The 26,429-nt window shown below is 37.8% G+C and overlaps 1 protein-coding gene across 15 annotated transcripts in view; it reads left to right on the plus strand.

The window, feature by feature from the left end:
- The window catches only part of Kcnc2 (potassium voltage-gated channel subfamily C member 2), a 187,346-nt gene that overhangs the window by 151,220 nt on the left and 9,697 nt on the right, over positions 1-26,429 (plus strand). For all 15 annotated transcript variants that reach the window (XM_060378054.1, XM_060378055.1, XM_060378062.1 and 12 more), the window contains exon 3: positions 25,452-26,379. In XM_060378054.1, the coding sequence (XP_060234037.1) occupies positions 25,452-26,379 (928 nt within the window). The remainder of the gene's footprint in view (positions 1-25,451; positions 26,380-26,429) is intronic.

Genomic DNA, 26,429 nt, shown 5'->3' on the forward strand with positions numbered 1-26,429 from the left:
CCCTGTGATTCAGACTCATTTTACCATTGAAATTAATTTCTTCTAAGATTGATAACCAAGTGTTAAATTTTGATTTTGGAGCATCAGTGTTACCTTATTAAAACTAAAGGTAGTGAATGGAAAGACTAGATGTTCAGAGAGCAAAGAAATTTAGTGACATTTGTACCCCTTTATATAGCCAGATTAGTGTCTTGTAGAAATACAAACAATGACGAAGGTTTTATCAATGTTTCCTAGATCTTTGGTGCTATAGCATGTGCATGTATGTGTAGTAGAATATTCATATTCACATTCTAAATTGTCCATGATGGATACATACCTTTTGTTGGGTTAAAAATAGAAATTAATATATTTTAACTGAGTTAAACTCATAAAATATAAAACTTAAAAATTGAAAGCTTTTAAAATCATTTATTGACCATTAGTGTTTATGTTCTGAAAACATCCTTCATTTTATTGATTTGATTTTTGGCTGCTCATTTTGCTTTGTTGCTGCTTAGTTCTTAGAGTTCTGCATAGTTTCTGGATATTAACCTCTGTCTGGAGTAGAACTAGAGAATAGTTTCTTCTATTCCATGGGCTGTCTGCATTTTGCTGATGGTTTCCTAACCTTTTAAATTTCATACCATCCTAATTGTCAATTCTTAGGGTCATGTCATGTGTCTCTGGCTATTCAGAAAGGGATTGCCTATGTCATTATGGGGAAATGTGGAAAAAGAGAGGAAAAGGGGAGCTCAGCAACAACAAATTATGGTTGACATACCATAATAAAAATTTGTACTTGGTATGCTAATTTAAAAATATCTTAAAAACAAAAGCATTTGTGCATTAAAGACATCCTTAAAATGAGGAGAAATCAGTTTGATCAGTCAAATTTCAAATTAAAGGATGGCATAACTTTTCACAAGGAATCAACTCCATGTATGTATTTTTGTGCTACTGTCATCCACCTTTGAAATTGTATATTTTTATTGAGTGGTTGCCACTGTTTAAATAACAGAAGAAAATGTCTCAATGGGAAGATACTTATGTTATCTTTTAATTACAATGAGAACTCCTAATCAGGAAATCTATTGCTGTATCAGTTCTATAATACTTATGTTTTGAAGAAATATTTATTGGAATTTCCTCTGTAGTTACTAGACACGCTTTTTGATTCAGTATATTCAAATTTTCCAAAGAAGTGAAAAGCTATCATTACAATTTCAAATAAAATTAAAATGTTTTACCAAAGCAGTCACATTTATGATGTAAACCTGAAGGACGAAAGGTAAAAGATAAGATGAGAGATAATGGCATTAAAATCTGTGAAAGTCTGACATATGTATGTCTATGTTTGATTTCTATTACAGTGATAAAGATCATGACCAAAAGCAACTTGGGGAGGAAAGGGTTTGTTTAGCATAAATATTCCAAGTCACAGTCCACTGTGGAAAGCCAATGCAGGGACTCAAGATAGGAACCTGGAAGCAGGAATTGAAGGGGAGGCCATGTGCTCCTCTTGGCTTGCCTAACTAATTTGTATGTAACCCAGGACCACCTGTCCAGTGGTGGCACAGCCATATAGTAAGCTACACTCTCCCATATCAATTATTAATCAAGAAAGTGTTCCCACAGACTTTTCTACAGGCCAATCTGAGAGACAGAATTTCTTTTTTTCCTCATTTCAATGATTTTAAGGCTTTTATTTATGTATTCAGTTAATATATATTTTTAAAATATGTAAACAAATTTTCTTTATCCTACGATATGCACTTAAACATTTTGACAATTGAGCAAATAAAATCATATTACTTTAATGATAGTAACTTTCTGTTTGTTTGTTGAGGTTCCCTGTTCCTGGGTATGTTATGGTTTGTGACAAGTTGACCAAAGCCAATCAGCAAAAAAACTTTGTGAAACAGTGTCTTAGAATAGCATAGCTAAGAAATGGCAATATATAGGTGCTAATAAAATGTTTCAAAATAGAACCCAGTAGAGATGACGGACATATGTATCATCCTCGGTTATTATATTTCACTTTTCTCTCTAGCTTTTGAAGTCAGATAAAAATTTTAAATCAGATGGACAGTTTTTCATCATATATTCATTTTGGCCACCTATTGCTACAAACCATTTTTATAATATTAAGGAATTTTTCAGTTATCTAGCTTTTAAAATTCATGCAAATAAAAAATTAATTTGCGAGGGGGATAAATAGTAATTGGAAGTGAAGATGAACTCATTGGCAAGCTGAGAAAATTTAGGCATACGTGACCTGTCTTGTCACACAATCTTATCTTCTTTGCTCATTCTTCCCTGCCTAGACATGTCCATTATAAATTATGAGAGCATTTTCTTTTTTTAGATCTGGCCCATTGGCTTTCTGAGCCAATGTATAATAAGAACCCTAAAGATCTCAAACACTTCATATTTGCTGCACTACTAAAGATTGCTTATTGAATGGAGTTTCTGATGTCCGCAGCCCACAAATGACAATATATTTATTGTCTATCCTTTCTTTTGCCTGCTTAGCACTGCTGCAGCAGCATCATTGCTACCACATACCTGCATCCCTCACTCTCTCAACTAACTGACGTTATTATATGCCAAGCAATTGCCCTTCTAGAGTCAGACAAAACAGGCTGTGAGAATGAGAAGCCCTTTTATTTGGCACCAAGTGAAGCCAAGGCATAATACATAAGATGAATGTTTAATTAAATTGTGTTTCCTAACCCATAAGATTCAACCGAACCAAGAAGAATTTTAATTCCACTATATTAGACTATAGTTGGGAATCATGGTTGGTAATGTGGTGCTTGTAGGTTCTTCTTTAAGATCCATGAGTTCATGAAGACAACTTCTGCACCAAAGGATGAGTGATCACCGTGGCAGGGGGGATTACAGAGTATAAATTCAAAGGAATAGAGAGTTTTCTATGGAATCTACACACATAAAAGTACTGCCGACAAGAGTGTCTACACACAAGCTGAACACGGAGGACATCAACAGGCTGGCTAATGTGGGAGGTAGTGGGGTTTCCTAAAAGTCCTCAACTCTACAAAATAATGTATGATTGCTGCGTGTAACATTAATAGACTGAGCAGGTTATCCTTATGTATTTAGAATATTTACACAACACACATGGAGGGGATGGAGGAAAGATATAAATATCTTATAATCTCTAACCATGAAATTTTATTTTAAAATGTTATATAAAAATGTCAAAACACTTCACCTAGCACAAACCACTGTTATGATACCCCTATATATAGGAACATCTGTATCCATGCATTTGTATATGATTTTTTGCTTTTTTATTGGATCTTTTCCTTCTCTTTGTTTGTCTGATTTGTCCTATTCTGGTTTGTATGTTTAGTGTTTATTTATTAGATGTTTGTTTCTTTTCTATTTTACTGAAAATAGATTTTTTTTCATATAATATATTCTGATTACAGTTTCTTCTCTGCCACCTCCTCTCAGTTTCTTCCCACTTCCTCTCCCATCCAGATTCATACCCTTTCTGTTTCTCATTAGGAAGAAAAGCAGACATCTAAGGAATAATAGTAAGATAAAATAAGATAAATCAAAAAACCAACCAGGCAGACAAAGACAAAACAAACAGAAGAAAAGGAGCCAAAGAAAAACTGAGAAATACATGAGACAGAGAGGGTATTGATTCAGATGGGAGGCGGACTGGTCAGGTTGGGATAGGGGAAACTATAATGAGGATACATTATATGAAAAAAAATCTACTTTTCAATAAAATAATGACAACAACAACAAAAACCACAGACAAAACAGAACTGTTTTAGGGTTTCCATTGCTGTGAAGAGACATGTGCTGTGACCATGGCAACTCTTTTTTTTTTTTTTTAAGAGAGGGGCAGGGAGGAGATGAGGGAGGGGGATGGGAGTGGGAGGGAATGAGGGAAGGGACTACAGCTGGGATATAAAGTAAATAATAACCTGTAATAGATATAAAAAATAAAAATTGTATATTAAAAAATTTGTATGAAATTGTATTTATAATATAGTTCAGGAAAAAAAACAGATTTGTTTTCTCTCTTTTTTTTTTTTTAAGGCTTGTTGTTTTATTTTAATGACTGATCCACAGGAGGCCACAGCCAAGCCACCATGTACAGACACAAGGGAAGCAAAGGAAAGCATTTAATTGGGACTGGCTAACAGTTCAGAGGTTTAGTCCATTATAGTCATGGGGGTGGGGTGCAGGGAAGCACGTAGGCCTGCAAGTAGACATGGTGCTAGAGATTTAGCTGAGAGTTCTACCTCTGAACCCTCAGGCAACAGGAGGAGTGACACAGCCTGGCTTGAGCCTTTGAACCCTCAAAGTGCACTCCCACTGACACACTCCTAACAAAGCCACACCTGCTCCAACAAGGGACATACTTCCTAATAGAGCCTCTCCCTGAGAACCTACGGAGGCCATTTTCATTCAGACCACTACAAAAAACAAAGAAATTCAATGAGACAAAAGTCGGAACACAATATCTGTGAAATCAATCAGTGAAACTCTTAAAGATGGTGAAACCCTTAACCATTTATTGACTTGGCAAAAGTATCGCAGTGGACAAGTGGACAAAAGCTAGCTGTACTCCAAGTAGGAAACATGGGTGGAGACTGGGCTAGGTTGTTTATTTCTTCAACATCTTGTCTTTTTCACTGGATATATTTTATGTACATATTTAAAGGCATTTGGTTCTCTACTTTTTCCCTTCCAAATAAATTACCTTCTTCTCACACTTGGGGATTCATCTTGGTCTTTCTAGAACCTCACAGCTGAGAACATTTACTTACTTGTTGGACAATAAATATTTATTGAATCACAGACTTTTGCATGACCTATGGTGATATTTACAATTCTGGTGTGGTGGCAGACGTTGTGATGCCGGGACTTGGGAGGGAAGAACCAGGATGATCATAGCCTTGAGACCAGCCTAGACTTTTTAGTGAAATCCTGTCTCAAACATTTCTTTCCAAAATATCATAAAAGAAAATCAGAAGTTTTCTAAGCAGAGAAGAAGTGTAGTTACATAAAATATTTTTTAACATGGGAATAAATGGCTATAGCTTTTTCTGACCTGTAGGGACGAGGGTTATTTGACCAATCCTACTCTTTTGAAAAGTTTACTGCATTTAAAGAAATATTTACATTTGTAAAACCAAAATCAAGAAATATGTGATAGACGCAATGTCTTGTATGACTGACTTGCCTAATATTCCTAAGATTTACCTTTAATCCAAACAAAGGAAGACAAAAGGAACAATAAAATAATATAACACAAAAGCAATGTAAGATTCTGGCCATTGTAAAAAAAGCTGAAATTTGAGGAAATGAATGTTTGTTTGTTTTTTTTTTTTAAAGAGAAGTAAAGGAAATTCCAAAGTATTCACTGCCGTTTGTTCTCTGGTTAGCCAAGAGCATTCAACACCAATTTTTAAAAGAAGTACTTGGGTTTTAAGACTGTGGCCACTCACATTGTTGGTGTCATTTTAGAGAATGGTTTGCTGGTTCTATTTTTGAGAGCTTACATGCGGAAAGAGACACTCTGGTTTTCCTTCAGAGTCAGCTCTGTGCAAGCTCAAGAGAATATTAAATGTAGTATTTTCTAGCTTTATTAAATATTCAATAGTTTCCTTCTGTTATCTCTGTATCAAGGGCAAGTCCTGTAAACTTTGTTCCAAAAGCTCTGAATCGAGCTAAATAATCAATGAAAACGTCACTTCTTCCACCACAAGGAGCACAGAGGTTAGAATGGAAATACAAAGCAAAAGCTATAATCAGTTATTGGTGGTCCGTTCACAGGTTATATAGTTTTCTGGTCATTAATGCCCAAATTTGTACTTTGTTTCCCTTTCACTTTTTAGTGTGTTCCATGTATGAGAAATAAGCATTTACTTATTACACCTTCACTTTATCAAGACTTTGAAGAATCCATAAGACAGTGAAGAAGAAAAGTTTAGGATTTTGATTCTTCTGGCTTCATGACACTTTTTATCAGTAACGAAAGTTTAATACCTGTGTGGTTGCACATCTGAATAAAATACTATTTACAAGAATATTCTACCATTTGTGTTCTAGGTCTTTCTGTTCAGTAGATCTGAAAATTATTGCTGAAAAGAAGGCATACTTACAGATGAAATACATGTTATAAGGCAGTTTCATTCTACTCTCCAAAGCTCAGCTTGGTTCTCTGTAAAATAAGATTACTGCAATTTGCTATGCAATTTGTGCAGAAGAGTTAATGAAATAAAAATTTATTTTTAAGACAGATGTATTTATTGAGTTCATATTGTTATTGATGTAAAAATTAATCTTGCTTCTAAAAATATTTATTTATTTATTTATTTATCTATTTATTTAATTGCTTTACAGACTGATCCCAGGCTCCCCCGACTCCCAATCCCACCCTCAGATCCCTCCCCAATTCCCTCCTCTCTTTCTTCAATATTACTGCTTTTCTTGCTTCAAGGTGACACAACTACTAAAAAAGTGACTGCTGGCTTCCTTTTTCACATCCTTACCAGTGGCATAGGCCTGAATTCTCATGCCTTTAGCTCAACAGGCAGTTTGATTTTCAAGGAAATTGCTCAATAGGAACAAGCAATACACAGATACTATGGCTTTGTGAGAGACTACATTAAAAAAAAGATAATTTTATTGTTTAGACAATTTTAGTCATAGTGCTCAGGAGCATTTGGCATTCAGAAACATTATTTTATTACCTACCGATCTCTACAGCTTAAACCCAAAAAACATGTGGTCAGACACAGACAGCATCTCTGTCACTTTTACGTTTTTAAAGGAAGAACAGAAAAGAAATGTGATGGCTTGTGACAGTCTCTGTGTAGAGCTGTATGCAGAGTAACGTGTGTGTATCCTGCACTTGTCACTTGCACTTCTGAGTACCATGTATATTTTTAATCCCTTGAACACTGTATTTTATTTTACTGCACAAAAAAAATGTTTTGATGGAAACCACCAGTGACTTGTCTCATTCCCTGGGCCTCTTCATACCCTTTTCTGTTCTCTGCATAACATGACATTGTTATTCCTTGTTAGTATTTAGGCAGTCTACTTCTGTTGCCTAGCAACCTATGATGTCATCATGTGTTGGTAAAAGCAAGTTATACATGTTTGAAGCTCTAAGAAAGTGTTTTAAGGTTGTTTAAAAGGTTGCAAGGTCTAAGTTGATTTCAGGTATCCTAAATAGGTAAAAATCCTTAATATGTCCTCCTGTCGCTATGCTACTGTTATATTGAGTGTACAGAGCTTTGACCTTTATCCACAGAGATCTGATTTATTAATCTAACTTTAATACAGAAATATTCCACTCTACCACCCACTATCATGGTTCTAAGCACAGTATTTTAAATTTCCTTTAAATCCCCATAATGTGTAATCATACTAAAGGTTAAGATCAAGCGAGCTTTTGCCCCTTGTACTTCATGAAAGGCTTCTGCCTTTTCAGAGCTCACCTTAAAGAACACTTATGCTGTTATCACAAATGTGTGTATCTACTGCCTTTTCGACGATCCATACTTCAGTGCAATTACAATTGTGATGCTAACATGTCTAAAGTTTTATCTCCTTTGTAAAACTTAAAAGTAATTCTTATAAGCTGCAGGAAATCCACCTGAATCCACCTCTCAGGTAAAGTGGGCTCCAGAAAAGTACTGCACCTATTGCCTATCTCAGAGGGTGGGATTCCTCCACTTTCCCTGGTTTGGGGACTTTCCTTTCCTGGCTAATTGATTGCTGCATTCCTACATCCAACACGAGCTGATTGGTGAGTCTTCCCTTTTGGTTGGTATCAATTCCTGGCTACTGATAGCTACATTCTTACACTCAACACCAGCCAACTGGTGATTCTTCACTTTTGATTGGCTCAAATGATTCCTACAGCTCTCGCCAACCTACATCCAAACCCTTCATATAGGACTGTGTTCTCCTGTAGGTAAGATTTTTCCTTCTACCGGCAGTTTCTCTCCCTCCTCCTCTCACTCGTCTATGAAAATTCTAGAGCTAGGTGAACGGTGTCTGCTATGGAAAACTGTGCCCTTGGTCTCTTACCAACACTGACAAGTTGTTGAAACATGTTATACCGTATTACTCTACTGAGTCAAACCTTGTTCTTGGGATGCCTTGACAGGGCACTGACTCCTAACTACCCACGGGAATAGTCCATTCGTCCATTCCTCCAGATTTCTCTCTGGGATGTCTTCCGGAGAATTTCAGATTTTTTCACCTAGTGCCTGCTTTAAGAGCCTCTAATCTTATACACCTCTGTAACCAGATTTGGCCTCAATTTCCTGAGATGACAGACCAAAGCAAAGCCTTTTTAATTACTGCTAGTGATTAGGTAAATGGAGGTTCCCTCAGGGAAATGCAGGTTCTCATGTTCAAGTTTCTTCTTCCATCTCTGTTTGCTCTTCCAAAAGTTTTAAATGTACACCTAATGGAATTTTCTCTATAACCTACTTAACTTTGTCTTGTGTCTATATATATGTTCCAGTATCCTGCCAGACCCAGGTGTTTCCTATATCCACAACAGCACCAAAACAGCTATCATAGGTGTTCCAGTGTGACCTCACAGACTTCCATCAAGCCAGACCTGCACTTTCTCTCCCAACCATGGATATTCTCATAAACCCTGCACTACATCGAATCAGGGTGTTCTTCCTGGACTTGGCCAGCACTTCAGCCTTTTGATCTCCCTACAGCAACCCCAGTGTCAGCAGGAAGTAGCCAGAAGAGAATCTCCTCCCTTTATTCATTTATTATTAACAAAAGGCTGGAATGATATGCTTCAGGCCCAGGACGAGTAGCTCCAGGTTCTCCCAGCCTTCTTCAGTCCCTACCTGCTGCAGTGCGTGGCTGGCAACTCTCCACCGGCAACCCTCTACCCTCAACTTTCCAGGGCAGGGGCTTCCCCTCTTTATCTTGACCATGTAATCTGGACATTTTATTGCTATTACTTTTTCTCTCTCTCTCTCTCTCTTTCTCCCTTGCATGGAAACCAACGTACTAATGAACCTACATTTATATACTTTAACTTGCTTTACATGAGAAGCAGCCCAAGCTCCTCAGTTTTTAATTATAGAAAAAGGGAGGAATGTTAGTATTTAGACAGCTTGCTTCTGGGTTGCCTAGCAACCTATGATGTCATCATGTGTTGCCCGTCAGGTGTCGCACTTGGTAGACATGGTTAAGCTGCTCAATAAAAGGACCAACTGGCAACTTTTTCTCTCTTATTGCACTTGCTCTCTTGATCTTTGCTTTTTCCTTCTCTGCTTTCTCTCCCCTCTTTCTGTCCCAGTGCTCTTCCCCACCATGTCCACCCCCCTCTCCGTCTCTATCCAATAAAACTCTTTCATATAAAATCTGTGCACATCATCTTTTCATTGGTCCTAATGTTCTTTCCCTAGAGAGGTTGTATGTTTTTCCTCCCTTCACATCTCTGGTATTGCCTCGCCCTGAGAACACTGACAACCTTTACTTCTAATTTGTTTCATTCTACTCTTCTCTTCATAGCTTATAAGTTTCTTCCTAAGAAGGTCATTTTGTTGTTGTTGTCATGAGTCTTCTTAAAAATCTATATGGAGGAAGTGTGTAGGTGTGGAAAAAAGGACGGTAGAATAAATGCAATTTTATGACTGGCATGACCATAACATTTAGCATCATTTCTCAGTACTTACTAGTCTCAGTGCAATAGCATAGAAGAGAATTAAAATTACCCTGAAAAGGCATTTATATTATTAAAGAAGGAAAGAGAATATGACAGAAACAAGTGTTACAGTAGAGAGATGAATGAGGAACTGACCAAAAGGAACTTGCTTGTACAACTAATCAGGGACCATTTTTTTATTTTTTAAGTTTTTTTTTTTTTTATACTTTATTCACTTTACATCCCGATTGTAACCCCTCCTCATCAACTCCTGGTCCCATCCTTTCTCCTTCTTCCCCACTTTCCTCCTTCCGTAGATGACAGAAAGGGGGGGCCCACATCCTGTACCATCTGACCCTAGCCTCTCAAGTCATCAGGACTGCCTGCATACTCTTCCTCTGTAGCCTGGCAAGACCTCCTCTCTAGGGGGAAGTAGCCAAAGAGTAGACAACTGAGTCCAGGTCAGAGATACCCCCTGATCCTCTTAACTGGAACCTACGTGGAGACTGAGGTGCCTATGCGCCACATCTGAGCAGGGGGTCTAGGTCCTCTTCATACACGGCTCTTGATTGGTGCATTAGTTTCTGCAGGCTCCCTTGGCCCTGATTTGTTGGCCTTGTTGGTCTCCTTGTGGAGCTCTTGTCCCTCTAGGTCCTTCTATCCCTCTACTTTTCATAAGACTTCCTGCACTCTGCTCAGGGTTTGGCTGCAAATCTCAACATCTACTTTGGTCCTCTTCTGGTAGAGTCTTTCTGAGGACTATTTATAGTAGGGCTCTCATTTTGTTCCCTCTCTTCACACTCTCGCTTCTAGTGTCTATTCTATCTGCCCTTCTGAATGAGAATTAATATTCTCCCTAGGGTCCTCCTTGCTACTTAGCTTCTTTTGCTCTGTGTATTTTAGTATGATTATCCTGTATTGTACGGCTAATATCCATCTGTATATGTGTCTTTATGATTCTGGGTTACCTCACTCAGGATTATCATTTCTAGTTCTATCGATTTGCTTAGAAATTTCAAGATTTTCCTAGTGTTTAAATAGTTGAGTAGTATTCCATTGTCGTGCTGCTCCATACTCAGGGCCCACTCTCACAATCAGGGACCATTTTAAAGACCACATGATTTCTGAATTGAATCTTATATACCGTGTAGTTCTCTACTCTTTATACAAAGCAAACAGCTGAATTTCAAATGCAAAGAACTGTATGTACATTACTCGTATGTTGTGGAAATGGTGATGTTAACAGTGGGAAGAGTAAATTAAGAAGGTCCATGTGAAAAGTATTTTGAGTAATGGCTTAAAAATGTTATGTGTTAGGCAGTAATTAGAAGCTATTAAACTATTTTGAGCAGATGGACTACATCACATTTGTTTCTTTAAAGGAGTGATTATTTCAATAATGAAGAAAAGTCAATTAAAGGCAAATTAAAAGCTAAGCCTTTGGCTCTGGGAATGGAGAAAAAGGGATCATGATGCTAAGGTATTTAGAGTTAGAATTTTCAAGATTCAGTGATTCAATAGATGGAAGCCATGAGGAAAGAAAATGAGTTGTAGTGCATTTTTGGATAATTGGAAATAGATTATTTAGAACAAGAAGACCATCTGATGAAAAAGCAGACCTGAACATATTAGGAAGTGTGCTTTGATGTTTATCAGACTTTCAAATGAAAATGAGTAAGCACCTGTTTTGATGGTCATCATATTGCCAGCAACTTAACTAAAAGTAAAGAGTGTTAGTGATTTGAAAATAAAGATTGAGGATAATAAAAAGTATCATCTGGAGATGGACATTTTAGTTGCTATTAGTATTAGTTATTGTTGATGGATTCTCAGAAGTAAATGAGATCAGTTCACTTCAATAAACTTCAGTATTTGGGCAGTGAGCCTATTTGTTGTTTATTCAAAATTCTTAAGAGTCTTAGAGAGCCTTAGATGAGAGCTCAAATCATTCATGTTTATGGAATGTTCATGGTGTAGTAGGTACACATTGATTATAATCCAATGAAGGATACGTCTGTGCTGCGTATGATCTGGAGGCTTTGTGAGTCAGCATGGTCAGTTCTCTTACCGACTTATGAAAGGTCTGAAGGCGTGAGCTTCCCTCAACTAGAAAGACCTAGTGATGTAAGCAAACACATTTTCAATAAAAAATAAAGATCTTAAAATGAAAAAAAATTAAAAGAGTAAAAACAAACTGAACATAATAGCATTGTTTTCTAATTTTTCCAGTATCTTTCCTGATATTTTGACTTGATAGAAAACAAACCTTTTAAGATTTTTTTTTTGCGTGATTCTACAATCTATTGAGATACCATATCCTGAAGGCCTAAAAATATTCTGCTTTAAACTAGTAAGACAATGGCAGAAAAGTTAAATATAATTACTAAGTATTAAATATAATTACTAAGTATTCAAATATTATTATTTGTGGACCCCAGAAAATTTCTCAGGGTCATTAGCAGTTCACAGAACACAGTTTATGGTCTTTTGCTCTAGTTAAATTGTGGGGGAAAGCATCACTAAGGTCCCTCCCTGGAGGATCTCATTGCATCGCCAACCAATCCCCCCTGGATTTTAAATAATATGCTTTTTGTATCTAGATTGTAATTTCCATAGCCTACTCATCACCCCTTTTGTGGCATAACTCAAACTTGCCTGTGTCTTCTGGCTTGCACTCAAAGGAGTGAGGCTGTAGTGTCAGCTAACCCCAGGCAAAATTATGGATGCCTGCTGAAATGGACCGGTATGGGCTGGAGGTCCCTACCTTTACTGACTAGTCAAAGGAGCAGATGACTGCTACAACCATGAGCTTGGCCTGAAATTCTAAACCGTGAGGGAGTAAGTCATTTGCTCCCAAGACAAATTGGATCACTTAAAACACAAATTCATATACATATTAAAGATGAAAATTTGGAGAGGCATTTTTCAATAATGGGCAAATCAAAACAACACTGAGATTTCACCTTACACCTATGAGAATGGCCAAGATCAAAAACTCAAGTGACAACACATGCTGGAGAGGTTGTGGAGAAAGGGGAACCCTTCTCCACTGCTGGTGGGAATGTAAACTTGTACAACCACTCTGGAAAGCAATCTTGTGCTTTCTCAGACAACTAGGAATAGCGCTTCCTCAAGATCCAGTCATACCACTCCTAGGCATATATCCAAAAGAGGCTCAAGTACACAAAAAGGACATTTGCTCAACCATGTTTGTAGCAGCTTTATTTGTAATAGCCAGAAGTTGGAAACAACCCAGATGCCCCTCAACTGAAGAATGGATGCAGAAATTGTGGCACACCTATACAATGGAATACTACTCAGCAATGAAAAACAAGGAAATCATGAAATTTGCAGGTAAATGGTGGGACATGGAAAGGATCATCCTGAGTGACTTGTCCCAGAAGCAAAAAGACACGCACGGTATATGCTCACTCATATAGACATGCAACGTAGGACGGACCCACCGGAATCTGTGCATCTAGAGAGCCCGAGCAGGAGAGAGGACCCTGGCTAGAGTTTTTGATCCCCATCCTGAGGGGCGGGGAGGATGGACATCAGAGGAAGAAGAAAATAGGAAACAACCTAGAAACCTGCTACAGAGGGCCTCTGAAAGCCAGAAGAAGAAATCAGGAAACAAACTAGGAACATACCACAGAGGGCCTCTGAAAGCCTCTGCCCTGCAGACTATCAAAGCAGATGCTGAGCCCGATGGCCAACTCTCGGGCAGAGTGAATGGAATTTTGTGTAGGAAGTGGGAAATAGTGGGAGCTGGAGAGGACGAGGTCTCCACAAGGAGAGCAACAGAATAAGAAAATTTGAACACAGGGAACTTCCCAGAGACTCATACTCCAACCAAGGACTATTCACGGAGATGACCTGGAACCCCTGCGCAGATGTAGCCCATGGCAGGTCGGTGTCCAGGTGGGTTACCTAGTAATGGGAAGAGGGACTGCCTCTGACATAATCTGATTGGCCTGCTCTTTGATCACCGCCCCCTGAGGGGGGAGCAGCCCTACCAGGCCACAGAAGAAGACAATGCAGCCACTTTTGACGAGAACTAATAGACTAAGATCAGAAAGGAGAGGAGAACCTCCCCTATCAGTGGACTTGGGGAGGGGCATGCATGCAGAAATGGGAGGGAGGGTGGGATCGGGAGGGAAGGAGGGAGAGGCTTATGGGGGGATACAAAATTAATACAGTGTAATTAATAAAAAAATTAATAAAAACTAGTTTAAAAACTTAAAAAAAGCGAAAGGCTGGCTTATGTCATGAAGCTACACTTTATAGTTTTAAAATCGTACTTATAGGGGAGAAGTGACAATTTTTACCTTAGTATAGCTAAAGAATTAAAAATTATTTTATGAGGTATGTGGATAGAATAACACTTTATGTCTTGTCATGAGACTTATAAAACTAAAATCATGTTGTGTATCATAATGAATGATTCTGAATGCTGATTACATAACTGTATGCCAGAATCTCTTGGAATAACACTAATAAATCATGAAACCTCTTCTTGCTTGTATCTTCCTTAGATTGTACTTGTATTTGAACAGATTTTAAACAATTGCAATTCCCATAAAATTAGTATGAAATAAAAATATAAAGGGAATGTTGCATATTCATGTTAGATAAAAATATTAAAAAAACAGAATAAAAGATACATTGTCAGGTCATATATGAATGTTAATGGTCACTTAAGTATCTGAAAATATTTTATTTGAGGAATGGATGTTAAATTATGTCATATTAATTTTAAAGCTTACTCTTTATACTACAATAATTTCTTTATAGAACATGTATTTATACATAATATATACCATGCTTATAAACGTGTATATGTCACATGTCATATCCATGCTTATAAATAGATGCTTGAAAATCATCTCCACTGATGTATGAAGTTGATAATCATTTACAGAGACTCCAGTAGCTTTTCTCTGTCTAATATAGCACTATGTATTACTCTACTAGTCTTTCTAATACAGTAATATAAATTCAAGAAAACCTGTGGCTCTGTTTTTAAATGGGAAAACTTGAATGATGGAAACTTGATGTCTCCAGCCTGAGAAGGTCCTCAAGCCATTCTCTGGGAATAAGAGATGTGGGCCCTAGTTCCTCCTGTCTGGAAGACTCTTAAGGGTAGACTCACTAATGAAGTAGATTTCCTTGGCTTTCCTCAAGAGCATAGTGCTATGAACAGCACAATACTTTTGTTAATTACATCCACAACCAAGAGCATCTGCTACGTTTAAGATGCTGAAAGAGCAAAGAAAAAAATTCTGCTATATAACTTTTGACTAATACAACCAGCATGATTTTGAGAATGATTTAAGTTTTTGAAAACTAAATTTAATATATTTATTATTTTATTTTAAAGTTAAACTTACAACATGTAATTAAAATTTTAGTATGAAGATGCACCATTCAGGAAGATATAACTTCTACTAAAGATATAACTCCACTAGGAAGATATAACTTCTACTAAAACATGGCATTTCTGTTCATTTTTGTTTCCTTAGCTGTACATAAAAATAGAATTAGACCACATACTATTGTTCCATTTATTTTTACTTTTACATGACTATTTGGGACTAATTTATTTCTATACACATTGGCTTATGTTTTTATTTGATGGAATATTACTGACTTAAGGTGAGCTCATGCACCTGTGCAGCTTTAAAAGTACAAGTGCCATCTAACTGTATGTTCTTCCTTATTCATTGATTCTTCTTGTATTTTAACATGAAAATTTTCATAGCAGGTTTCTGAAAGTGCAAATATTGTGTTTGGGCTCCATGAGTGCCTGATCCCTTGACAATGGATGTTATTACCATTCTCCTGTCTCCATCTCATTTATTTAAGAAAGAAAGCAAAAAGAACACAATAGAAATGTGTCATTCTGAATTTTAAAACTCATAATGTCCTTAGATTATAAATTAAAAATGGATTCATTTCACTTGGAGCTAGCAAATGGAATTTTTTTTTTTTTGCATTATATATTAAAGTCACATAAAAACCTCTCCCATAATGTTAACTTCCAAGCATTAATTTGTCCAATTGACTTAGTAAGATTGACTTTATTTTCTTCATAACAAGCCCCCCTCCTTGAATATTTACAGTATTGGTCAAGTTTTCTGATCATTAATTATTTGAAGAATGAAGTAGCAGATTCTGCTTTGGGGCTGTTGAAACCCTGGTATAGTACATTAACATATTTAAAAGTCTATTGTTTTATTGAATCAATACCAGGAACTGAACACCTACTTTATGATTTTGGCCAAGTGAGGACACAATGTGTAAATCTCTTACTCAGAGAAAGTTGCATTTAAATGACAAAAAAAAAGAAAGAAAGAAAAGAAAAGGTGAAGGAATCACATCAATGATTATAAGTTATAGGAGCACAGAAAAGAGACATAATCAATTTGAAAGCTTGGTGTTCTTTATGAGAAAGCTATAGAATCCAGTTTCACTTACTTTGATACTAATGGCAAAGAGAAAATTATGAAAATCGGAATATGTTTTTCAACAATCTCTCTAAAAATGTATGTGTATACAAACTTAGATATTTGAATGTTTATATTGACGTAAATTAATATAGCCGATGCAATGCCCTGATTCTGAGGGCTTGCTCACTATAGATCTGATACAACAAGAAGTACTGTCCATTTTCTGCAGCTGACCACTGGACTTGAGGAAAAGTCTGTATCTATTAGAATAGCAACTCAAGTTTTAAAAGGAATATTTCCATTCTGAAAATTCCTGGAATTATGTACCAATTCTCTGAATTCAATCCACATGACACACCTTGTCTGAAAGCTTTCTAACACTTTAATTATTTAACTTGCTTAATTTTAGTTTAATTTAATGTCTTGGGAGTCTGTGGTGTCAGCATAATGGAAAAACAGGAGAAATAGAGATGTGATGCCTCCAGACTTCTCCCACAGACAAGTTCTATTGACAAGATGGACAGATGCTTCTACTGGTAACATTTGAAAAAACAAATGGACCTGCTTGATTAATTCTGTTGTAAATTTGACAACTTCCTTCAATTATTTTATTATTTAATTTCTGTTATTTCTTTTAAACATTTTAATCCTCAAGGCTATATAATTATAACTATTTTTTTCTCATTTATTCTTTCACTAGTTCTTCCACCCTTATTTTCATCTCTGCTGACCATCTAGGTACCAGTGACTGTCCCAGAAGGTGGAAAAGATTCAAAATAAATATGACATAAATCTAGCTCATAATGACCACCCAGTTCAGTGAAGAAGAAAAAAAAGAATCATCTCCTCCCACAGTTTTTTCTTTTTAATTTGTTTTTCTTAATATTCACTCTAACTTCATTTGAGCATTTCAGCTCTACTCAGTGAGCCAGAAAAGAAGACTTTTCTGTACTCAAAGAGCTTAGAGCAAGGTTCAGATAAATCACGTCAAGTCCTTGCTAATGCATTCAATGTTTGCCTCTGGGTGATTCCAATCTTCAAAGCTCTTGGCATCACCCATTCGTTTGATATGTAAACTAAATCTAATAAACTAAGCCTCTTTTCATCCCACAGGAGACAGTATGCTCCTTCAGAATCTCCAAAGGTTTTCACTGATGTCAAACTTCTGATGACTTTTCATCCTTAGTACTCTTCTCTGAGCTTGAACCTCTCTGGGTTTCTTGTCTCATAGATGATTCTCTCCCCCTCCCTCTTTTGTCTTCACATGGCCCAAAGTCTTTGTGATTTAAGGCAACATTAGCAGGCTTTGGCTAATGATAAGCAGAGGAAGTGTTATCTTAATCTTTGGTACCGTCATTGCCTGTCTGGACTTCTGCCTGAGAGCCAGTGCAGGTATTTGCTTGAAGCACATTATCAGCTTCTGTCTCTCCTTAAAAAACTTTCCTTTTTCCCCTTCTTCTCAAACTTCAACTTCTACCCAAGTTCTACCCAACTTCTATCCTTAAGCAGGCAGAAGAAGACAATCTCCAACTCCTCCTATGTCATAAAACACACTTCTGTATGATGCCTGATGTCTTTAACTTTTAAACAATTTCTAAAAACCTGTTTATCTTTCTGATTTCATATAAATGTAACAATTACATACTTATAAAATATAACTTGTTGCTTTAAGTGTTAAAGATTATTTTATTTGTTTTTACTTTATATTTTAATTGAAAATAGATTCTCAATAAAACAACAGCCTACAGTTGGGAAAGGATCTTCACCAACCCTACATCTAACAGAGGGCTAATATCCAGTATATATAAAGAATTCAAGAAGTTAAAAAGCAACAAATAAAGTAATCCAATTAAAAAAATGGGGCACGGAGTTAAACAGAGAACTCTCTGTAGAGGATTGTAGAATGGCAGAAAAACACTTAAAGAAATGTTCAACGTCCTTAACCATCAGGGAGATGCAAATCAAAATGACCCTGAGATTTCACCTTACACCCATCAGAATGGTTAAGATCAAAAACTCAAGTGACAACGCATGCTGGGGAGGTTGTGGAGAAAGGAGAACCCTCCTCCATTGCTGGTGGGAATGCAAAATTGTACAACCACTTTGCAAATCAACCTGGCGCTTTCTCAGACAATTTGGAATAGTGATTCCTGAAGATCCAGCTATACCACTCCTAGGCATATATCCAAAAGATGCTCAAATACACAACAAGGACATTTGTTCAACCATGTTTATAGCAGCTTTATTTGTAATAGCCAGAACTTGGAAACAACCGAGATGTCCCTTAGTTGAGGAATGGATACAGAAATTGTGGTATTTTTACACAATGGAATACTACTCAGCAATTATAAACGATGAAATCATGAAATTTGTAGGCAAATGGTGGGACCTAGAAACAATCATCCTGAGTGAGGTATCCCAAAAGCAGAAAGACACACATGGTATATACTCACTTATATAGACCTATAAGATAGGATAAATATACTGAAATCTATAAACCTAAAGAAGATAAACAAGAAAGAAGACTCAGGGTAAGAAGACCAATTCTCACTTAGAAAGACAAATGGGATGGACATTGGATGTAGGAGAAAACAAGTAAAGGACAGGAGCCTTCCACACAGGGCCTCTGAATGACTCTGCCTATCAGTGTATCAAAGCAGATATTAAGACTCATAACCAAACCTTCGGCAGAGTGCAGGGAATCACGTGAAAGAAGGGGGACCTAGCAAGACCTGGAGAGTTCAGGAGCTCCACAAGGACCAAATATATCAGGGCACAGGGGTCTTTCATGAGACTGTTTCTCTAACCAAGGACCATGTATGGATATAACTTAGAACCCCTGCTCGGATATAGCCCATGGTAGCTCAGTGTCCAAATGGGTTCTCTAATAAGGGGAACAGGAACTATTTCTGACATGAACTCAATGGCGAGCTCCACCCCTCCACTGAGGGAGGAGCAGCCTTGCTAGGCCACAGAAGAGGACATTGCAGCCAGTCCTGAAGAGACTTGATTAAGCTAGGCTCAGATGGACGTGGTCCTCCCCTATTCGTGGACTTGGAAAGAGGCAGGGAGAAGATGAGGGAAGGAGGGTGGGATTGGGAGGGAATGAAGGAGGGGCTACAGCTGGGATACAAAGTAAATAACCTGTGATTAATATAAAATATAAATAAATTTATAAAAATAGAAAATAGATTTTCTCATACAATACATTCCAACCAGTTTTCTCTACCTCCATTCCTTCTAACTTTGCCCACTTACTCTGTCCCGCAGATCCACTCCTCCTCCATTTTCTTTCCAGAAAAGAGCAAGTCTACAAGAGATGGAAATCATCAGGACAAAACACGATACAGTAAGACAAGACAAATACCCTCATATTGAGTCTGGACAAGTCTGGACAGGGCAACCCAAAAGGAGAAAAACATCTCTAGATCAGGCAAAAGAGTCAAACTCCTACTCCCATTGTTAAGAGTCCCACAAAAGCACCAAGCTAACAACCATAACATGCAGAGGACCTGGTACAGACCCCTGAAGGCCCCCTTTAGTGATGCTTTAGTCTCTGTGAGTTCATATGGGCCCTGCTTATTTGATTTGGTTTCATGTTCTCCTGGTGTCCCTCATATCCTCTAATTCCTAAGTCTTTTCTTCCTCTTGGGGTTTCCTGATCTCTGAGGGAATGGACCCAATGGAGACCTCCGATTCTGACTCTGCATGTCTGGCTGTGTGTCTCTGTACCTATGAGGACTGGAAATGGTCCTTAACCTATGAGTATAGCAGAGTATCATAAGGAATCATTGTTTTAAAAAGTTAGCAATTGTTATAGTAGTGACAGATCTGTTATGAAAGAGATTTATTGTGGAAAAGGAGGAAGAGGGAGAGAGAGGAGAGTTCCTGAGAGAAAGAGGTAGAGAGACAGACAGAGGGAGAGAGAGAGAGGAGTATGAAAGAGCATGGGCTATCAGGAGAGTCCTTTCTATCCAGCTGGCACACACCTGGCTCACACCTGGTGGCAGGTCAGAGGTTGCTAGGCAACCTAGAAGCAGGCTATCAGAATAACAGTAATATCATACTCCAATCAATTTATAACATACCTAAAAGTGAGAACTACACATAGATATGATGTAGCAACAATTAAAAAAAGATGATACAGACACAAAATCAGTGTGATTCAGCTATGAAGAACTAGGACAAAGACTCGCTTCTGAGGATCCCAATAGAAGCTCTTTCACAGAAATCAAATGGGAAAAGAGCTTATGAAAATCAGGATAGGTGCTCTAAACAGGATGACAATTTGGGGGAGGCAAGGAAAAAAAAACTAGTGTTGCTATTAATGAGTTTTAAGTGTACAAATAAAAGGAAACAAGGGAGAGGAGGTCAAGTAGTATGTATATTCAAGAAGTCTTGGTCAAACTGTGACCTGGATGATCATTATCATCTCAGGATTGCTCAACTGGTCTTATTAGGAGAAGAGAAAACTGAGAAGAGAAAGCCTAAAAAGCAATTTCATCTCATTACAAGGTTTTTATAGGCCAAATCCGTTGCTGCTGGACCCAAGGTGACTGCAGGGAATGACTCACATGGAAAGAGACAATGCAATGTGAAGACAGAGATGCCAAGCTTTCACTTAATTTTCATTTATTCAGTGGGCATCTACCGATGCCCAAGTGAAGATTCAGTGCTTTTGGCAGAAACAGCTTCCATGTTCTTATTTTAGTTCTTTAATTTTTTTTTAATTTGTATTCATTTTATGTGTATGAATGTTTTGGAAGCAGGTATGCCTGTGCACCGCTTTCATGCAGTGCCCACAGAAGCCAGAAGAGGGTGTCAGACCCTTAACAGGTGATTATGAACTGACACCTAGGTGCTAGGAATCGAACCAAGGTCTTCGAGAAGAGCACCCAGTTCTCTGAACTACTGATCCAGCTCTCCAGTCCTCTTGCTGCAGTTCTTAAAATAATGGTCTCACAAATATTGAAAGTTACATTTAGCAAACAGTTTGCGCAAACAGCTTTTGGTCTCCAAAGCTTTGGGTCTTAAACTTGTTTGCATTTATAAGTTTATTTGCTCACAACTATTTTTTGAAGAAACCAGAATTACATCAAAATAGAGGTAAACACTAGGCATGCTTAAATAACTGGTAAAGATTTATTAGTAAACCTCTAGGACATTTTATTTAAGAGTGTGAATGAATGCTTATAATTTTAACACTCTCATTTCATTAGATAATTTTTTTGCTCATTTTCTGAAAAATGTAAGAAATTGGTTTTCAATTTTAATGTGCATATTACTTATAAAGGAAGCTTGTTAAATACAGATTTTTCTCACCCTGCAAAAGAAAATTTCTTTTCTTATCTCTTGGTGGCTTAGAGTTAGGGATTCATACTTTTATATATTCTTAGGGTGTATTTTGTTGAATGAACTGCTATTGAATATTAATATTTACTATCGATTTATCTTTTAGTTAAGTAGCGGTTATTCCTAAGCCAGCTGTATACCAAAATCACCACACAGAGACTAGGATTTATTTAATTAACCTAGAGCACAATGCTGAGCAATAGCTACTCTATCCTAAACCTCCAAACCCCCATAATTTCCTCCCATTCAGCTTTCCCAGATTATACTTGCCTTTAGTCATATCTTAGGCCCAGTTCATCTCTCCTCTTGTTTTTAGGTTCTCTCCTACAGATCTCTGCTCTCTGACTCCCCCTCCCTCACTTGCTTCTTTCTTCTCTCCTCTGGACAAGGTTGTCCCACCCTATACTCTCCAGTGCACAGCATTGGCTGTTTGTTTTATTGACAATACAGAGAACAAATGGTGGCATATTTATACAAATGTGAGACAGGTGATACTTTAATGCAATGTCCAGATTGAAACCAGATAGTGGGGGAGAGAAATCAGCATTTGGATAGTCATCCCACAAGAACATTATACAACAATGAACCTTTGTTCCTCCCTCTTCTATGAATAGGATGGCTAACAAATTATTTTCAAATGCAACTGCTTCAATGTCAATAAACATTGGATTCTAGATGAGCATTTTGAAAGCTTACTGAAACATGTCTATTTGGTGACTAAAACATGTCTATTTGGTGACTTTTAACACTTGTATGATATACTCAAGCAAATTATTCAGAATAACAAGCCCAAAGTAGTGTTATCAGTAATGAAATGCCTAAAGTTATAGTTCTCAACCTGTGGGTTTTGACCTTCTTGAAGGTTAAAGACTGTTTTCAGAGGGGTCTCCAAAGATCATAAGACACAGGTATTTATATTAAAGTTCATAATGGTAGCACAATTACAGTTATGAAGTAGCAGCAAAAACAGTTTTATGGTTGGGTGTCACCACAACATGAAGAACTATAGTAAAGGGTCATGATATTAGGAAGATTGAGAATCACTGCTCTAAAGTAACCTTGCAGCCTTATTTGAAAACCCAGGTAATATTTCTACTTGATAACATTTCCTCCGAGAAATGAATTAAGCTCTACAAAGGCAGAGTCTGTATGCTAGGTGGCATATATCAATCACAGTCTATGCACTTTATAAGCAGATCTATAAAACCTGCTTTGGTGGTGTTACAACCAACCATCACTTGAGAAAGAAAAATGTAGAACAACTGGCTGGAGATAACATTCAGTGGTCAAAAATTTATTTATTATTCATAAAGCCTAGAGCTTTATCTCTACTACTGCAGGCCTGTACTCCCAGCACTTGGGGGATGGATTCAGGAGAACCTGGAGTTCACTGTCATCCTCACCAACAAAGAGAATTGAAGTCCAGCCTGAACCTTTCCCAAAACAAACAACCATAGAATGACTCTTTTAAAGCTTCTTAATATATGATTTTAAAATTCTTTCTTTCTATGCAGTTGACTTCTGCTCACCCCTCATTTTAGTCTGTGAACAAAGGTCTCAATGACCTTTCATCCCAAACACAGTCCACATTTTTTTCCCTTTTAAAATCTCATGTAGTTTTCTTTAACTGAAGTTATGACAACTACAATTATAGATCATTTGTCTGGTAAATGAATTTTATGTCTGCATCCTCAGTGGATTATGTTTCATTAACTGCTATTAAATTAAAAGCTTGACCTGAGGCCTCACAAAGGGAAGTATTTAATATGCTGTATACATGCATGAATGATGTATAATAGAGAAATGTTCAATTATAAAAGCTCCAAGAGTTTTTTGATTTTTTTTTTGTTTTTTTTTTTTGTTTTTTTTTTTTTTTGGCAAATGTCAATGGGTATTAGAGAACTGATTCCTCCTACCCCCTTTGGATGTGTCAGGCACAATAGTACTGTCTGAAAGATGAAAGTGTTAGGATATCTCCTGTGATGGTGACATTTTAGTTTGCAGAGTCAACTCTATGAAGTGACTACTGAAATCGTTATGAGCAGAACATCAGACTGCAACTTAAACTGCTAGATCATCGACTTTGTACACTAAAACATTTTGCCTGATCTGAAATGCTGGAGACAGATTAGCCTCATGGGGATCATGGGGCTCATGGGTGGGAAGAAGGGTGGGGTCCTATATGCAAAGCTCTAATGACAAAGGGTTTCAAATTTAATCAGAAACAAATATAGCTCTCCAATACACAGATAAAATAAGGATACGGCTTTCAATCAACTGCAGCATGTCATCTTTTAGTTGGAGTATACTAAGTCTTACCACAACTGACTGAATAGCTGTGTGTTTATTTGTACATTCATTGAAAAAGCGAAATGGAGAAATGGAGTGTCTCAAGTGCTCCTGGAAAACCAAGGGTGCTTGCCAGCAACCAGGTCAAAGGTGTAGAGGTGCCACTTGTCCAATGCTGTATGATAGATGTGCAAACACTGCTTAGGGAAGCCCCTTAATTTGGATGGTTCTCTAAGGCAGACAGTCACGGTCCTAATTAGTCATTTTGTGATATCCTCACAGGCTCATTGAACTAAAAAGAGGAGCGGGTTTTCTTGAGACGTGGATCAGATCTTCTCAGTGGCAGCCATGCTTGTACGCTCCTGCCAGGGAACAGGCTGGATATTGGAAATGTAAATTGGACATAGTCCTGTTATTTTCAACTAAGAGACTCCTACTTGACTACAGCTTCTTTCTCCTGGTGATTCCATCGTTGATAGTATGAGAAAGAGAAGCCTGCTCATTCAAGTGTGGCTTCTGAGACATTACAAGAGAATACCAGAGGCCTCAGCCACTCTGCAGAGCTTCACATGAATGACAGCAGCGCCCTTTACCCGGACACCTGCATTTCAAATGCTCAGACCTGTAGTATTAAGACGTGTGTGACCCCAGTTGAAGGGAGGGGGCTCCAACAATCTGTATTCTTATCTTTGGAATTTGATAACTTAAGGGGATGGAAGCTGTGACTGAAATTGTCAGGTTGTTGTCTGAAAAAAAAAAAACAATAGAAAATAGAAAAATAAAAGATATGGAAAACTGACTTAGAAAAAAAGGAATATAAATGCTCCCGGCCTGATATTCCTGAGTTGTGAAGTGGGGAGAGTATTAGTCTTATTATGCGGATTGACATGAAATATATTCAACAGTGTGTGGGTGTAGCCAGAACTATATACCTGGGAATTCTTAAGGTTTACCTATATTTGTAGGTGCAAATGTTTTCATATAAAGAAATGGAATTATCGATTTTGAAAAAATAGCCTTATAACTTATTACTCTAGGATCTTCAAATTTTTTAAGCAAAGGAAGATAATTGTATTTTAATATTTTCTCTAACTTAGTTTCTCTCCTTTAATTATTGTTGCTTGAGTTTGCCCTCTCCTCCCGGATTTAGGTTATTTGGCAGTCTCTACCTTCAGGTATCACTGAACATTGCAAATATTCTTTTCATGTTCATATCTCATAATACCCGAAAACACTTTATTGATAAGCGGTAGCTGACAGTTACATTGTGTGGCTCCTAAGTTCCTACCAGTGTAATCTGTCTCACATGTGCAGTTATAAACTTCGATTTAAAATTTCTACTCATAGGCAATTATCAAAATTGGAGCTGTAGTCAAAAGTTTCCTTTTTTTCCTTTTCAGACCATTGCCATTAAAAATTGTTCTGAAATAATTTTTATGGTTTCTTTACCCCTTTCACAAAAACGTGAAGGCAGAGCTTTGTCCATATGCGAGCAAAACCCAGAGTTTGGAGAACCTTCCAGGTTCCAGCCTGCTTATCTTGGCCAGCACAACCCTCCTTGCATTTGACAATCATCTGACGTGAAATCCCCAAATACCTTGCGGTCCCTTTTGACTGATAACGATCAGTGTCCTCCAGGTTCAGATATGTGATGGTTCGGTTCATTCTGTATTTCTGTTTCTTTCTTTCTGCAGTTTATTGCCTTTGCTTCTTTATTCTTCATCTTGGTTTCCATCACAACCTTTTGCCTGGAGACGCACGAAGCTTTCAATATTGTTAAAAACAAGACAGAGCCAGTCATCAACGGTACAGGCGCGGTTCTCCAGTACGAAATTGAAACGGATCCTGCTTTGACGTACGTAGAAGGAGTGTGTGTGGTGTGGTTTACCTTCGAATTTTTAGTCCGTATTGTGTTTTCGCCCAACAAACTTGAATTCGTCAAAAATCTCTTGAACATCATTGACTTCGTGGCCATCCTCCCGTTCTACTTAGAGGTGGGACTCAGCGGGCTGTCTTCCAAAGCGGCTAAGGATGTGCTCGGCTTTCTCAGGGTGGTTAGGTTTGTGAGGATCCTGCGAATCTTCAAGCTCACCCGCCATTTCGTAGGTCTGAGGGTGCTCGGACACACTCTCCGTGCGAGTACCAACGAGTTTTTGCTGCTGATCATCTTCCTGGCTCTGGGAGTTTTGATATTCGCTACGATGATCTACTATGCGGAGAGAGTTGGTGCGCAGCCCAATGACCCTTCAGCTAGCGAGCACACACAGTTCAAGAACATCCCCATTGGTTTCTGGTGGGCCGTGGTGACCATGACTACGTTAGGCTATGGGGATATGTACCCCCAAACCTGGTCAGGGATGTTGGTGGGGGCCTTGTGTGCTCTGGCTGGAGTGCTGACCATAGCCATGCCAGTGCCTGTCATTGTCAACAATTTCGGAATGTACTACTCCTTGGCGATGGCGAAGCAGAAGCTTCCGAGGAAAAGAAAGAAGCATATTCCTCCCGCCCCCCTGGCAAGCTCGCCTACCTTTTGCAAGACAGAATTAAATATGGCTTGCAACAGTACCCAGAGTGACACCTGTCTGGGCAAAGAAAACCGGCTTCTGGAACATAACAGATCAGGTAAGGCACGATTTCAAAAGCGTACCATTAAATATCCTGTAGACCAGCAT

Source organism: Meriones unguiculatus, chromosome 2, assembly GCF_030254825.1.
Source record: "Meriones unguiculatus strain TT.TT164.6M chromosome 2, Bangor_MerUng_6.1, whole genome shotgun sequence".
Taxonomy (NCBI): domain Eukaryota; kingdom Metazoa; phylum Chordata; class Mammalia; order Rodentia; family Muridae; genus Meriones; species Meriones unguiculatus.